The sequence below is a fragment of the Saccostrea cucullata genome, unplaced genomic scaffold (assembly GCF_032062105.1).
Source record: "Saccostrea cucullata isolate Sc308-1 unplaced genomic scaffold, CSIRO_AGI_Scuc_v1 ctg1153, whole genome shotgun sequence".
Lineage (NCBI taxonomy): Eukaryota > Metazoa > Mollusca > Bivalvia > Ostreida > Ostreidae > Saccostrea > Saccostrea cuccullata.
Window position 1 is genome coordinate 82,936 of NW_026930762.1, and position 16,999 is coordinate 99,934.

The 16,999-nt window shown below is 33.7% G+C and overlaps 1 protein-coding gene across 1 annotated transcript; it reads right to left on the bottom strand.

Annotated features, from left to right (window-relative positions):
* Window positions 1-9,674: 9,674 nt before the first annotated feature.
* LOC134230008 (uncharacterized) lies at window positions 9,675-16,844 on the bottom strand. The gene is made up of 2 exons (XM_062711782.1): window positions 16,827-16,844; window positions 9,675-11,747 (listed from the first exon to the last, which is right to left on the bottom strand). Exons 1-2 carry the CDS (start codon window positions 16,842-16,844, stop codon window positions 9,675-9,677), a joined length of 2,091 nt encoding a protein of 696 aa, XP_062567766.1.
* Between the last annotated feature and the right edge of the window lie 155 nt (window positions 16,845-16,999).

Here is a 16,999-nt window from a genome sequence, read left to right on the forward strand (position 1 = left end):
ATTAGCATTAACGTCTTTTCAAGTAAAATATCCAAATATATGACAGACGTGTCAGACTCTTTGTACCTTTTATCTCTATAGCTCAGCGGGATATATCTTATAAATCGACATAAAAATTTAAATTACGCTTTCGCTAACGTTTCATGAGAAATATGACTTTGTGCAAGTCAATGACTTACATTTAACATAAAATCATTATATCTTTATTTTAAATGTTTAAAAACACCATAAAAGGATCAATGTTTGAATTTCTCCCTGCCCTATATACGTATAGGCTTATTGTTATATTGTTTTTAATGGTTTTTTCTGTAGCTTCTTTGTGACGTCATTTTAGCCCGGGTTTTTCCTAGTATATGACGTCGCATGAGTATACACAAAATTTCAATTTTACAGCTGCTTTTTAAGACAATACAGCAAATATAATATTTAATAATATTTGATATTTTTAAATTTTATATAAGGAGAAACAAATGTAAATAATCATAATTATGGAAAGAAAAATAATTTATATTTTATATACAATTGTCAAAAAAATAATTTTTCTAGCGAAAATTAAATATTTTATACTGATGGTTTCTTCATTCAGTTTTCGACAACATGAAGGAAATTGAACAATAAACAATCGGAAATACGAAAAAAAGGAAGGAAGCTTAAGATTCGGTTCATAAATTGTGCAAGCAAATTGAATTCTCTATGTTTTCTCTTCCCCTCACATTGATCTATCGACTGATTTAGAACATCATGTTCATATTCATTGTTTATTGAAACAATGTAATAACATTTTATTTCATTTACATTTGCTTAAGAGTCCTTCAAATTAGAAAACGTTACGCACAGCAACGACATTACGAAACACACTGTTTTTTCTCTCTATTTTATATGATCTACAAATGATAAAATATGATTACATGTTTCCAAATTTATGAATTTGATTATATTTGATTATGAAGATATGTAAACATTAATATTAGTAAATGTAATACATGTACATGACTTACCTATAAGTTTATTGTCACATTCCTGTGTAACGTCTTTTGTAGTTAACAAATTCAGAGATGTTTTGTGGATAAGAATAATGATTAAAATACATTGGATCCACATTATGTCGACTTCTGTGCAAAATTATCTGCATTCGACAATTATTTCTCATTTTATATTTGATGCCTCAACACAAGTCCATTATCATAAATATTATAATTAAAAATGCGTTTTTAAGGCAGACATATCCTTAGGTAAAGGTCGCAATAAGTCATGGATTCCTGCCACCATAGCTATCAACAGTCCAGATGAACAGAATGTATTGAAGCAATATATTATCAACGGTGAACAGTCTATGTTTGAATTGTCTATATACCCAGAAAAGAACACTGAGACATAAATCCCCTGGTCCCAGATGTAATGGATTTCATCCCTAATTAGTGACAGTGGTCCGTCTGTAGTATTCTTAAAAGTGTTTAGCAAAATAACATGGAAACAGATTCTTTTATTCGTGTATATTCAACATGCATGTAGTTCATAGGTATTGTTAAAACAATTTGAAAAGAAACTCTCAAACATGGCCATAAATAACACAGGAATATTGATTTAGACTAGATGCTGGTAATTTTGTCAGGAAGATTTTTATGAAACAAAGGAATTATAATCAATGAAATATTTCTAACGTTATATATATTACAATGGAGGCTTCATAAGCTGATCTAATTCCCTTTATTTTCTAAACAAAAGATGACATTAATAAATGAAACCGGTCTTTAATTCTTTATTCTCATAATTATTCACTCTAGAACTTTTTTTTGAAAATTAAGAGTAATAATGTTATGGAATTCATAGTAAATATGCTTTGATTTACTATAGTGAAGTTTTGATTTATTATACATTTCTGTAGATTAATAACGCGAGAAGCATCAAAAATAAAATTACTCGATTTTATTTTTATGGTGTCGAAATCTATGTTAATTTTCTTGATCAAGCGTCCATTTGCGAAATATTGTTCTCTTGATTTGACTCTAAAGAGTCATTTCGCTAGAGAAGGTACTCGCGAAAAATAAGAAATCTGCAGAAATTAATTATATGTATATCGTAAATGATAGTCAGTTATAGTACGTTTTTGTTATGACTACCTACCTCTTGTGGGTCAAATTTTATCTTTTCTTCTAAACGGCTCCTAAACATCTTTATAATATCCTACTTATGATATTACAAATTATATCGATCATTTGAAAACTCTACATCTTTCTTCCAAACTCCTCCTAGGCACCTAATCTTACCAAAGTGTCTCGAGGGGCCTAGGTTTTTTGTCCTTTTCAATAAAATATATTTCAAGGTAGATCAAACTTTGTGCAAGTTATATGTACAGAATATTCTAGAGCATTAGCTTTATAGAAACTTCACAGTATTCATTCATATTTAGTAGTATACTGGACACTCAGAGTCATTTTTACAGTGTGCGTTCGTTATTGTGTCAACAACGCTGTGATACGGGACCTAGGTTTTCTTAGGTCACATGCGTAATTAAGAACTAAGACTTTTACTTCTATTGTTGAGCTGTTAAAGCAAAGAAACAGCAATTAGTTATGCTTTTATCTAATATTAGGTTTGACATGGCGTAGTAAATAAAAATCGAATCGTGGTCTACCGATCACGAACCGAACGACCTGCCACTGGCTAGGTAAATAATAATTGGTTGTTCGTGCACCTTTTTAAAAATACCATTATTTTATGCTGTTTGTAGCAACACCTGACGATAGTAACTGTGTGGCCTCCTTATTATATTTTATGTGCGTACCCTAACATTCTCCCATTATCAACTGCTTTTTCTTTTCTTCCGATACATTCCGTTTCTTTTTCATGTTCAAGACATAATCCTGAAGTACTTAAATTTATTGTAGTACGAGGGTTGTTCCGAACTTATTGAGACATTTACCTTTACTCCATAAAGGACACAGATAACTTCATGAAAATTCATAAATATTTTATAAACATCAGTTATGCAAAATTTCTAATTCCTTTGATAATTAGATAAGTTCCGGTGAAATTATAAACACGCATATATGTCTATCGACCTGGAGCAGCATCGCTACGTCATCTAACGTCACGTCAGCCGGAAATGGTTTCGCATGTGAAACGATCGGGGAGCGTTTACTGTACTCTTTCTTTTCTTAAATATTCTTTAAATTTTTTTTATTTGTGGGTAATGATGACTTAGCTTCATGCAGTGCCGGTTTTTGCAATGCGGGTCAACGATATTAAAATCGTACGTAATAAATAATGGTCGGCCGAAGCTTTTGAATTCATTGGTAAGAAAAAATGTATTTCAATGCAATAACAAACCCTTACATATTATTTGTTCTCGTTGTTATTGTTTTAGCATGTAATTCAGTCTGAAAACAGTTCTATAAAGTGCTACACAAAATTTTGAGTGTGCTCACAGCTCCGCCTTGACGTCAAAATCCATTTTGTCGCTGTTAGCAGATTTCTCTACCGCGCTTAATTTTTTTTTATGATCTCCGTATTTCTGATCAAAATTCTAACAAACTTGCACAACATGAAGTTAAAATAAAGTTGAAAAAAATTGTACACATAAATTGAATTATAATTATCTTCGTTCTTTTTATGGATCCAAGAAAAGTTAGAACGTTGGTGTTACATATTTTCAATATCTGATTTCGTGGCTGTCCTGAGTGCCCCTACTATTGACGCATTTATAAATCAATATCTACATTCAGTGTCATTTTTCTTATAAAATCCATTAGAAATCAAGGACGTTCAAATTTCTATAACACACTCTAAACCTTGTCACCGCGCGTTAAAATTCTATCATAACCGGGTCAACCTCATTCTGGACTCCAGCCTTAGTTGATGTTTTATCCCAGCCAGCAAAGGTTTAGGAAGGCAGAGTCCCGAATGACATTGGGCCGATCATGTATATGTTTGATATCCACCAGGATCTTATTAAATTCCGCACTGAGAGGTTAACCAACTGAATCACTCTTTTACTCCTCTGTTGACCAATGACCAATTATTTACGAAAGCTTTTATTTCTCCCCTCTTGGAAACTGGATTGCCCTCATGTTCTGAGTAATGGCCTGTATAAATACAACAGAGAAGACACAACTCGTCGGAATTTCTCTATATTTTTACAATCCATTTTATATTTTAAACAACTTCATTCAACACAATAAATAGTACAAGAAATATTAAACATTATAAAATATCTTAACCTGTAAAGAAAATGAGCCAACTGAAACTTAGCTTTTATTAAAATTATTTACGAAAGCTTGTAAAAATCACTTACCTGTATAAATACAACAGAGAAGACACAACCCGTCGGAATTCCAGACGAGGAATCTTTCCCTGTCGCATTTATATACTCATGTGTAAGAGCTCCGCCCTGACCATATTTGTTATTTTATCAAAATTTTCAACTACAAACATCAATTTGCGACTTGAATTTTTACTTACATTTCTGTACCTCTTTATCCTTTTGACTTTTGAAATACAATTTAAAATTCATATTAAACTTCTTGCAAAATCTTTACTTTTTATCATTTTGTTGATAATTTATTCCAATGGTTGACCTTTTGCCTGTTACGTAGGATTGGCTGTCCCTTTCTTTATGACCAAAAATGACCTGACGAAATCAAGTTTCAGCACACTCATGCAACCACCCTCACCGCATTTCTCAGGTGATAAGTTCACTCAGCATCTTTGACTTTTTTTATCTGATACAAGGAAACATCGATCCCCTCGTGCCCTATCGTTTCTCTCACACATTAATTTTTGTTATTTACATGTTTCTATTTTAATCAGTTCTTGCTATGATACTAGGAAGTGAATGTCCTCTCGTTTCTCTCACACACTAATCTCTGTTAGGTATCTATTTTTATGCAATTTTTATGATAATACACAGTACGAACTATATGCATTTTCAATACCCTAGTAATACCGAAATTTTAAATGTTTTATTTCAAATTAATGAAAAACTAAAACCCTGAAAAATTAACGTAAAAATAAACGTAATGTCCGTGAAGAATTAATTTTTCACTTTTTTCCTCGCGATCTTTGCGTTATTTAACATTGCAACGTCATTTAACATCATTTGAAGTCACAAACGGCTCTTACATCTATTAACCACGGCAGTTTGAAGGGCGCTAAATTCACATTTAAGATTAACGAAATAAGCAATTACGAAGAAAGAAAATTAGAGAATGTAAATATAACGTTAGCGCGGTATGATAATTTGTCGGCACGGTCAGGTGTGTTATATGACCGAAGACATCCAAAAAGATGAATTCAATGCTTAATTGAAGAGAAGAAATTTAATATTTGTAAAAATATTTCTTGCTTTTATTAATTCTTTAGTTAGTGAGTGTCAAACGTATGTGCAAATTTTCACCGAAAGACGTTCATTAGAAAGCAAAATATATATAATATCTCAATAATTTTCGAACAGCCCTCGTTACGATTGTTTGACAAATAAAGTTTATTATCAAGCACCAGTAATCGAATTATTGAATTTGATTCACAATATCTATATTTGATTCTCGAACCCTCAAAAAATCCTTTCTTAAGAAGAAATTTTTCAAAATTCTTCAAAACCATATGTCAGTTTTTAATATTTTTAATATTCCAAACAACCAAAATGAATTTGAATTACCATACTTACATTGGATTCCGAAACATAATAAGAATCCTCACAAATAAAGATTATAGCGGGTTTAAGTAAATGTTCAACCAAGCCTCTTGCTTTACTCCTTACTAAGATATTAACAGTAGTGAAGGAGAAACTTCAAGAGTACTGTGCAACAATATATTTAAGAAGTGGTGTAAATCAGATGTGGATACTAGAAAATTACAAAGAACTTTTCGAAAACTTGAAATTAAAAGATTTTAGCTTAAATACTTACGACTTTTCAACATTATGCACATCCATCTGCAACGATAAATTAAAAGTCCAGGATTTTATCCGTTATCGTCTGTCGTCATGCGTTGTGCGTTAACATTTGAACTTTTTCAGCTTCTTCTCTGCAACCACTGAACCAATTTCAACCAAATGTGGCACAAAGCATCCATGAGTATAGGGGAATAAATTTTGAATTTCATGATCCCTGTCCCCCTGGGGCCTGAGGGGTGAGGCCAAAACCACTAAAATTAATGCAATCTTTAAAAATCTTCTTTTTAGTCAAACTGTTTGCGTGATTGTAATCAGCATTGAGTCCTCTACAAAACTGTGAAATTCATGGCCCTGGGGTTAGGGGTTCTAGTGTTGGGGTTGGACTAAATAAGTCTATAGTGAAATGCATTATTTCTTTGAAAATCTTCTTCTCTGCTCCTGGGTATTAAATAAACCAACTAAGTACATAATTATGATGAGCAAGAGTGCTTCTACCAAAATTGTGAATTTTATGGCCCCAGAGTCAGGGGTTCTGGTGTTAGGGCGGGGCTCCATTGATTATATAGTGAAAATGCATGAATTCTTTGAAAATCTTTTTCTCTGCTCCTGGGCATTAAATAGACTAATAACTAAGTGCATAGTTATGATGAGCAAGAGTGCCTCTACCAAATTTGTGAATTTTATGGCCCCAGGGTCAGGGGTTCTGGTGTTAAGGCGGGGCTCTAATGATTATATAGTGAAAATGAATTTATTCTTTGAAAATCTTCTTCTCTGCTCCTGGGTATTAAATAAACTAAGTACATAGTTATGGTGAGCAAAAGTGCCTCTTCCAAAATTGTGAAATTTATGGCCCCAGGGTCAGGGGTTCTAGTGCTAGGTAGGGGCAGAGAAGAATAATTTTAAAGAAATAATGCATTTTCACTATATTATCTATATAGCCCCGCCCTAGCACTAGAACCCCTGACCGAGGGACCATGAATTTCACAATTTTGGTAGAGGACTCAATGCTCAATACATTCATGCCAACAGTTTGCCTGCTTGATGTCCAGGAGTAAAGACGAAGATTTTTAAAGATTGCAATAATTTTAGTGGTTTTGGCCCCACCCCTAGGCCCCTGGGGGCAGGGACCATAAAATTCACAATTTATGTTCCCCTTCACTCATATAGCTGTATACCAAATTTGTTTGAAATTGGTTCAGTGGTTTAAGAGAAGAAGCTGAAAATGTTCAAATGTTACCACACGATGGACGACGAACGACGGACGACGACGGATGAAAACGGATAGCAATAGGTCACCTGAGTACAAGTTTTATTTGAAACTTGAATTCATCTAGTATTAAAAAAATCACTACTTTTGAAAACTTTTTACAATATGAGCCGTCCCATGCGAAAAGAACCCGTATTGGTATTACGCCATAATTGAGAAAAAACTTTGCCAAAAATTAACGTCATAGTTTGCAAAGAAAGAAAGAAAAAGAAAATGAGAGTGCCACAGGGATGGACTTTCTAGAGGTAATATCATAGACTTATTGACAGCACCAATTGATAGGGGGGAAATAACTTGCAAATTTTTTCAATGCATTGTTGCTTGTAATCAAAAAAAGTCTTTGTAAGCAGGTTATTTTGAACAATCATAATTAACTACTCTACCGTCATGTTGGTCAAAATATTGACGAGATTTTAGAATCTGCACAGGATCCATTGATTAAGAGTTATGTCCCGCTACTTTCAAGGTCAGCGTTCTGTTAATAGTAACACACTTTTAGAGTTATTCCCGATGAGTAAAGTATTTAAATTTACATATTATTGAAACCTTAAAATTCAACCATGCGATCGATAAAGGTGTTTAATACACATTATAAGTTTCTTTTTTCAAAATTTCTTAATCTTAAAACCGATAAATCAATGACAAATAAATTTCACGCATAAAAATAAAATTAATAAAAAAAAAAAAAAAAAAAAAAAAAGACAAAGACAAAAGAAAATTACATTATATGTGGCATTTTGGTACCGTAAATTCATATCCGGACACTTAATAAGTTTTGTTCTTGGGGAACAGTTCAACTTTGATGAAATCCTAAATTAATGAATATATGATGAGAAAAAAAAAAACAAACGGAAACCTCGATCCTAACCACCATTAAAACAAAGTATATAGCGACTTTTTAAAAACTTTTATTCGTGATATTTATAAATATTTTAACAATAAAGAATCATTTTAGCAAGGCAATGACAAAATAACGCCTGGATTATCATTTGAACATTTTTACGATCATAATGACTTGGATAATGTCCATTATGATTTCTGCTGACTATGTTACACATCCTGAGGACGGATTAACATACTAGTAATAAATGCAAAGTGTAGAAAAAAATATTATTGCGTCAGTTACAGCTCCAGCATATGTTTCTAGACCACATGTCAAGCGACATATTACCATTCCCTCCCCTCCCCCGGATACCATGTTGAATGAATTAGAGACACCCTATCCAGAGGCATCAGAACCGGGGGGAGGGGACTAGGAGTAGGGTTAGACTTCTTTGCAAAGATAGACATTATGTAAGCATTGAAAATTGGGGCTTACCTAATTTTGGTGGTTTAGCCCCCCACTTTCAATTAGCCCCCCCTCCTTAGCTCCCACTTTCAATTTGCTTCCAACGCCTATGCTATGAAAACTTTCAATAAATGAGCTAACTAAATACAGATGAAAACTAGAATTTTTTAAGTACAGTAAAACCTATGAGAGAGAAAGAATTTTCATAGTATTGAAAAATCAAATTGCCTCTTTTTCTTAAGAAAAATGTGATGCTTTAAGATGTTCAATTTAACCCCCCCCCCTTCTACCGAAATTATTACAGACTAGAATTTTTTAAAAAGGAACGAAATTATGATATTAAACAATCATATTCCAATTTTTTTCCTGAAAGACCTATTTCCCTATAACATTTATCGAAACCTAAAATATTTAAAACGTCAATATCTCAGGTCCTCAAATGATCTAATCACAAAAAGTTATCAATTATTAATCATACCGAAAAATTGAATGAATATTGATCAAGTTATACTCATTTGTTTCAAAGTGCGTTAACATGGTCAATATTAACGTACTTTTAAAAGAAATTTCATTTTTTCAAAGTGCGTTAGATTGGTTTCAAATTTAAATTTTTTTCAAAGTGCGCAATTTTTCAAAGTACATTGTATCAATGCCTCTTCCAATATTGTGAATTTCTTGGGTGTTAGGGCGGGGATTTAATGATTTCATAGTGAAAATGCATGAATACTTCGAAAATCTTTTCCATTGCTCCTGGGTAATATATCAATGATCTTAGTATTATATTTATGATGAAGAGGGTGCATCTAGCAGAATGGTTAATTTAATGCCCCCTGGGTAAGGGGTATAGTCTGAAAATAAATAAATTGTATGAAATCTGCTCTATGGTATTAATCAAATAAAATTCATATGATAAAAATAATTTTAAAATATGTGGCCACAGGGTCAGTGGTTCCTCTAGGGTGGGGTGCACAAATGGTTATAAAGTTGAAATGCATTTTCTCCTCTCTGTTACTCTGATCTAAGTCTGGGTATTTAAGTAACTAGAGTATGCATGCTAAGTGTAACTATAATTATGATAAGCAATGGTGCCTCTTTCATTTTTTATAGACTAGTTATTAGCTTTATGATATATGTAATAAAACAGACAGAAAAGAAAATATGAACTCAGAAGAGGAAATGTAAATGATAATCTCTATCCGTGAACTCCTTCAAATATCATCTGACATTTAACTAATTAAGGGAATGCATTGGCAAACTCTCTGTATTCTCATTTCTGTAGCTGTTCGTATGTTGTTAAATGGGTGTTGTCTGAGGGATTGTTGGTATGAGTATAGAGCAGCCTGAAGGTTCCCTGTCACCTGTTGACAGATCCCCAGAATATGCCACGATATCTCCCTGTAACCTAAATCTATAATTTGTCCCTGATCATAGTGCACTAGGGTCTGTAGATTATCTAGAGCTGTTTGTACTCGCATTGTGTTAACATGTCTGTAGCACAAGATCTCTAGCATGTATAACAGTACCACGGATGGTACAATTAATAAAGACCAGTGGTTCTGTAGAGCAGAATGTTGTTCAGGTATTAATTCACTAATGTAATGGATTTCATTGTTAAGTCTGATATTCCATGCTACAGTGTGTCTCATCTTTGTAGACCAGGACTGCCCCCCTACAGCCTTTGTATACATCTCTGTATCAACATTTAACCCGTACATCACACACGGCTGTGCCACTAACTTGACTTTGATCATCCCTATTATAGATAAAGCTTCCGTGTATCTTAGTGTCTTGTAATAATACATGGCTATGTACAGCATGTCTGTAATACAACCAAACTTGGCTGCTAATTTCAGCATTTGACAGGACATTTTGTCAACTCTAAACCTCAGTTTGTTGTCAGGTGTGTAAGTTTCCATGTGTAGTATTAAAGCGGTTCTCTGAAGGACACTACCGCTAAGTTTCTGTAGCGCTAAGACTTGATACTGTGTCAGGAGGGGTGAACCTATCATCTGTTCTATTGTGTGTAGATATCTCATACAGATATGTATGTCGAATTGTTCTGGTATTATGTAAATACATGATATTTCACAAAATAGATTTCTATCAAACTCAGCCTCAGAAATCAGAGTATGATCATTTGTACAGATAGAGTTTCTTGGGTTATAGAGGATATCTATAATATAAGATCTAATGGAGGGACTGTGTAGCAGGAATGCTAAACCCTTCTCATACAACTCTGACAGTCTTAAAAATAATTGATGTTGTTTGACGCCATGAATTTTACTCAGAAACATGTTGTTGTCTGGAATGAAAAAGTTAGGACAGACCCCCTCATACACCCATTTGAGGATGAGTTTAAAACAGACCCAGAAACCCCACAGGAGATTTTGAGGACACCATTGAGGTTTTGCATTTTGTTGAATCACCCAGAAAACTGCCGTCTTCACGTGGTAGGAACACAGTAATCTATCACCATCACCTACTCCATTGTTAATTATTTCTTTTAAGATCAATTTAAGTAAGCCGTATGTTAAGAACTGAGAGTGATTCATTACATACACAAGTTTTTGTTCTGCTTGGGAGAAAGAAATTCTCCATTCATGATCTTCATGATTTCCTAGCTTATGTCCAATTGCTACAAAGTGACATCCATTTTTCACTATATCATCAACAACATGAGGCTGGGGCCATGAGTGACATCTGTCTATCCATGTGGAGGCAGAGGGAGGCCAAAAGGCACTAGCAAAACAGTGGGCATTATCAAATTCTATTGTTGCAAATGTTCCACTGACACAGGGTCCATGTGGAGTGAGGTTATATGGTAGTGATAATGCAGATAAACTGATCTGTCTGTATTTAGAACTAGATACATAATATCTGTTATTCATTCCAACACACGCTCTCTGGATTTCTCTATACACTCTAGGTGACAGTAAATATAACAAAGTGAATCCTGGTGGACTATCAGAACAGTCACAGAGGATCAGTGTTTGTCTGTGTATGTTGTAATACTGAGACTGAGATAAGTCCCAGATTACACAGTGTTTATTTCGCCAGAACATCATGTCTATATCTGATCCTTTCAGTCTGAATCCTTCTCTGTAACTTCCACTCACCACCACACTGTCCTCATGACTTTTTGTCACTTTATTCATCGCCATCTCATAGATGTCCATTATATCTCTCCTCATGGCCACCACTTGTGAGGTCCCCACTTTGCGACACAGTCCCACAAACACTGACTCTGATATGTGTTGTATGGCTTTAGTACTGAGAATGAATAAAGTGGAATTTATATTCTTGTATAATTAATGTTTCACTTTTGTAAATCTATGATATAATTATCATGATTGATAAGCTTAATAAACTATTATGTTTATTAAAAAGAAATGTTAACAGTGTATATTTTCTCTTAATTAAAAAAAAAAGAATTTTTACATTCATACGTGTAAATCATAAAATAAAAAAAAACTACCTCACCTGAATCACTTATTTTTCAACTCAGCTAAATCATTCAATTTTTTTAAATAGTGAAATTTATAACTGAAAGTGTCTAGGGTCCGTGTAACACTTAACAATTCAAATTTCTAAAACGATTTAGAGTTTTAGAATGTTAATATATTAGTTCAAATATCTAACTTTCAAAAACTCAAACTGATTTGTTAAATTGAAATTTAACATTCTACTTCAAAAATCTAAATTTCCAACTTTCCAAACAGGTTTCAGAATTTTAAGTTTTTCGATTTTTATCTTAAATATTCAAAATTCAAATTTCCGAAAACAAATTTTGTATTTTAAACTTTTGAGCTTTTAATCTACCGTTTGTTTAGAAAGTTTACGCTTAACAATCTAAAATTCGATAACATTTTCGTCTTTTGTTTATTTAAAATTTACTTCAAACTTCCAACTTTCAAACACTTGAGATTTTTATAAATTTAGAATTTTGATTTAAAAACTCATCTTTTAAATAACCAAACACTTTTGTACATTTTGAGTTTTTAGAAGTTTACTTCAAATATCCAAAATATCAAATTCCCTACCTGGTTTAAATTTTGGATATTTAAAGTAAAATTCTAAAAACTCAAAGTGTTAAGTTATTAGAAATTAAAACATTTGAATCAAAATTCCAAATTTCTAAAAATCTTAAACGTTTGAAAGTTGGATTTAAGAAGTTTGAAGTCAATTTCAAATAATCAAAAGACGAAAAATATTACCGAACTTCAGATTGTTAAGTGTAAACTTTCTGAACAAACGGTAGACTAAAAACTCAAACGTTTAAATTCCAAAAATCGTTTTTGGTAATTTGAATTTTGAAAATTTAAGGGTAAAAATTTAAAATATCAAAATTTAAAATCTGTTTGGAAATTTGAAAATTTAGATTTTTGAACTAAAATATTAAAATTCAATATACTAAATCAGTTTGAGTTTTTGAAAGTTAGATATTTGAATTAATATATTAACATTCTAAAACTCTAAACCATTTTAGAAATTTAAATTGTTAAGTGTTACACGGACCTTCTAGGGTACTGGAATGTTTTAAATTCAGTGATGTAAAATTTTAAAACCAATTTGACTGTCAACAAATTACACTGAATCAGATGATTAAGGAATTGTTTTTAGAGTTATAAATTCTTGTCATGAAAACTTACGTTTGTAAGCTTCTAATGGAGTCCATTTTCAGTGGCGTATACTGTAAATCACCTTTTATTTGCGAGAACTTTATTTTCGCGTAATTACGCGAGACGGTATCCTCGCGAAAATTTCATTCTCGCGTATAATAGAATTCCGTAGGATTATATAGAGCAATGACCACAATTCGTGAAAATTTTGTCTCGCTTATAAATTGTCATTGACTATCTCGCGAAAATAAGGTGTCGCGAAAATTAAGTGATCTACAGTATTTCTTTCTGCTAATGTGTAGGCTAGTGTGAAGTCACAGATTTAACCTCAGGCGCAAAGTATGAGTAGACAAGGAGCTTCCTCTCAATAGGTATTGGGGGTCAAGCTCAGACATCCACAATTCTAATTTGACAAGTGAAAATAATATTGTAGGCGTATCTCAGTTATATCATGATGTGTAACTCTGCTTAGGAAATATGGAAACTCTTTTACTGGAACAAAGTCCGTCAAAATGTTGAATTTCCTGCTTACCCAAAATAACTCAAGTTACATGTATCAATATCGTTTCCTGCATGTATTATAGACTCCTGTTGCTTTCGATGAAATTTTCTGATACAGACTTGAAATTAATAACACTTGAACTTTGGATTAAAATATTTCCAGCTATGGGATTAGTTTTGTCTTTAGATATAAAGCAGAATAGGATAGGTATAAATTTGTGGATTTTACATGTAAGAATGTTTTTTTATGTCCCCATGCGCGGATCTAGAGGGGGGGTCGGGGGGGGGGGGGGTCAGGACCCCCCCTGGAATTTACCAGGTTAAAAAATGTATATACTAAAACAAGAAAAAAGTTACCATGGACCCCCCCTGGAAAACGCTGACCCCCTCTGGTAAACGCGAATATGTGTGAAATGGGTATGAATAGTGAAAGATTTGAGGCAATAGAAGTCACCACTACCCCCCCCCCCCTCCCCCCACGAAATAGGTTTTTGACGTTTGGGCGAGTTTAGTTTTTTTTTTTTTTTTTTTGTCAAGAAATTTGTGGGATTGGATTTTTTTTCTGACTGGGGTGGACCCCCCTTGGAAAAAATTTCTGGATCCGCGCCTGGTCCCTCTATGAATATGGCCGGGGCATATTAAGTGTTTGTTTTGTTCGTCTTCTGTCCTTCCGTTACATTTTGCATTTAGCTCAGTTCAAAGCTCAGTTTGAAAGAAACTAAGATATTTTCATCAAACTTCATATGCTGTTAAGTATCGATGATAGTCACTCAGGTAACTTATTGCTATCCGTTTTCTTCTGTCGTCGTGCGCCACAACTTTATGTACTGGCCCCAGGGATACCATGGGGGGGGGGGCTCTACTTACATACTAGTACTGAAAGTGAATTAATTGTTTGAAATCTGCTCCTTTTTATTAATCAAACATTTTTGATAAGCAAGGGTGCATTTTCAAAAATTGTGCAATGCTTGGACTTAGGGTCGGGGGTTCATGTGTGGTAGGGGCACTACTCATTATTGCTGAATATTACCGTTAAGTTGAAATGCAGTTTTTGTTCCCCTACCCTGCATATGGGTATTAAGTAACCAAATTAAGCCATTGCTAAGTGCTTAGTTATTTTATTAAAACCATTGACGATGTATAGTCAATTAACGATGGTTATTATGTTTCCCCGAACGAAGTCGGCGGCGACAAATTGCATTTGTATTGCGACCACTGGTTGTAGTTTTGCAGTGAGGACGTTCAGTTTCAAACTATCTACCGTTGCCATGGAAACCTTCAAAAAGCGACGAATTTTGTCCGAGAGTGTTCTGTCTAGTCCCTTGAACATTCGTCATGAAACTTTATTGATTAGTATCTGTAATTGTGCGTGTTGCATTTAAAAATTGCAAATTGTCAATAGTTGCCATAGAAACAGGGGAAAAGTAGAAATTCTGTAACTATGATTTTTAAATCAAAGTACTGTAAGGACTGATACGAGTTGATGATTGTCCAAGCTTAGCTAATGGGTATTGTTTTAGTAATAAAAAAATGAAAGTCTTGTCCAGTTCGGGGCGACATACGCTATTGCTTGCAGTAGCACACTTTAATTCTAGTTTCCATACTCATGCAAATTAGAAATATCCCGGTGAGCTTGAAATAAAAGATATCAGAGTTTGATACACCTATTTCATATTTAGATATTTTACTTGAAAGAAGTAAATGGTAAGCTTACAAGCAAGCTCTCTGATAAACGTAATGAGTTTAACTTTTCAATCGTGAACTTCCCTTACTCATGCAGCGATTCCCGGTACCTTCATCACCTGCACAGAGTTTTTATATCTCTTAGTTGATTCTATACGCAAGAGCATGTTCTACTTATGTACAATTTCAAAATCGAGGTAAATCATTGACATACAAGATGATGAAAAAGAATATTAGCAGTCTTGTTTAAAGTCATCATTTCGTAAGTTCTATGATCGAAACATTGACTTTGTCAGCAAATACAATTTATCAGTGCAGACTGATGTTTTTCACACTAATTGTCAGACCATTATTAACACACTAAATTGACAGATTTTTCCGTTATTTCCCGATCGTGACAATGAGCACATTGTGGGTGTGACCGGTTGTCAGGGAATGCTCACTCCTCCATGGCACCTGATCCCACCTCTGATGTTCTAGAGGTCCGTATTTGCTCGGCTCCTTTTTTGTATTGTTTTATGGGCTTTTGATTTCAGGGAGTTGCGCATTGAGGTCCATGTCAATATCTCCAAATATAGTCTCAAGTGAAGCGACTCTGTTGTGGCTGTTCGTTTGCAAAGATTCCCCCAAAAGAGAAATAACTGTACGCCGTGTATACAGCCCTACAGCTGAGACAGCCCTGCAAGATATGTCGTCTGCCAGGGTTGAATCTGAATTTCTAATCTCGTGGGTTTTTGTGTACTTTAAGAGTAAAACCTGGCACAGTTATGTAGGAATCGGTTAGTTATGTTCCAAAGTATGACATAATTAATACTACTCATATCATACTTTGCATGAAGGGGGCCCAGGAGGCGAAGCCCCCTGAAGCTCTTTGGTTTTTGTGTATTTTAAGAGTAAAACTAGGCACAAAAATATTGGTATTGTACTAAAAGTATGGCAATATTAATATAATTCATATCATACTTTGAAATTTTAGGGGAGGGGTCATACACATGTATGCCTTCCTTAAATCCGCCACTGTGTACTTTGTATTAATTTATCGGGAAGTATACTTCTTTGACAAGAAAATTTATCTTTTGTGGTGTTTAAGAATTTGTTTGTATTTAAAGTGATTCTTCACATCTACTGAGTGCACATTGTCATGTTGATCAACTGAATACAAGTATCCAGTCTGGTAATCTGATTTTGAATATTATTTGGTTCTAAAATGGCGAGCGAAGCGAGCCAAAAAAAATGCTGAATTGAACATGTTGAAGATTCTGAGGTTAAATTACACGTAAATAAAAATGTATTTTCACAATATTTGAATATAACAAGTCAAGGTCAGATTATTTATTTTCTTTTAATTTTAATTTTAATCAATATTTTATTATGTTAGATTACATAATTGGATTGGACATCAGGCATGGCCTATATAAGTCCTCTCCAAAAACGAGGTAAATTTATTTTCTTTGCAGAGGAGGACGGATTATTTATTTTCAACATTGTTAGGGACAGATTATTTATTTCCAAATTCTGCCAGCCCCCCCCCCCCTCAGAATCAAATGGTCGTCCCTTATGGAAGATAACTTGTACGCACTCTCTGCCCGCCATCCTGTAAGCTTGACCGAAAATGGCTGACTTTGAGCCGAAAACAACACAGGATTTATTTGTGTGCCCCATTTGCTTTGAAAAATTGACGGATCAGATACAGTTTCCAAATTGCTTGCATACATTTTGTAAATCGTGTTTGATTTCCTATCTTTCCT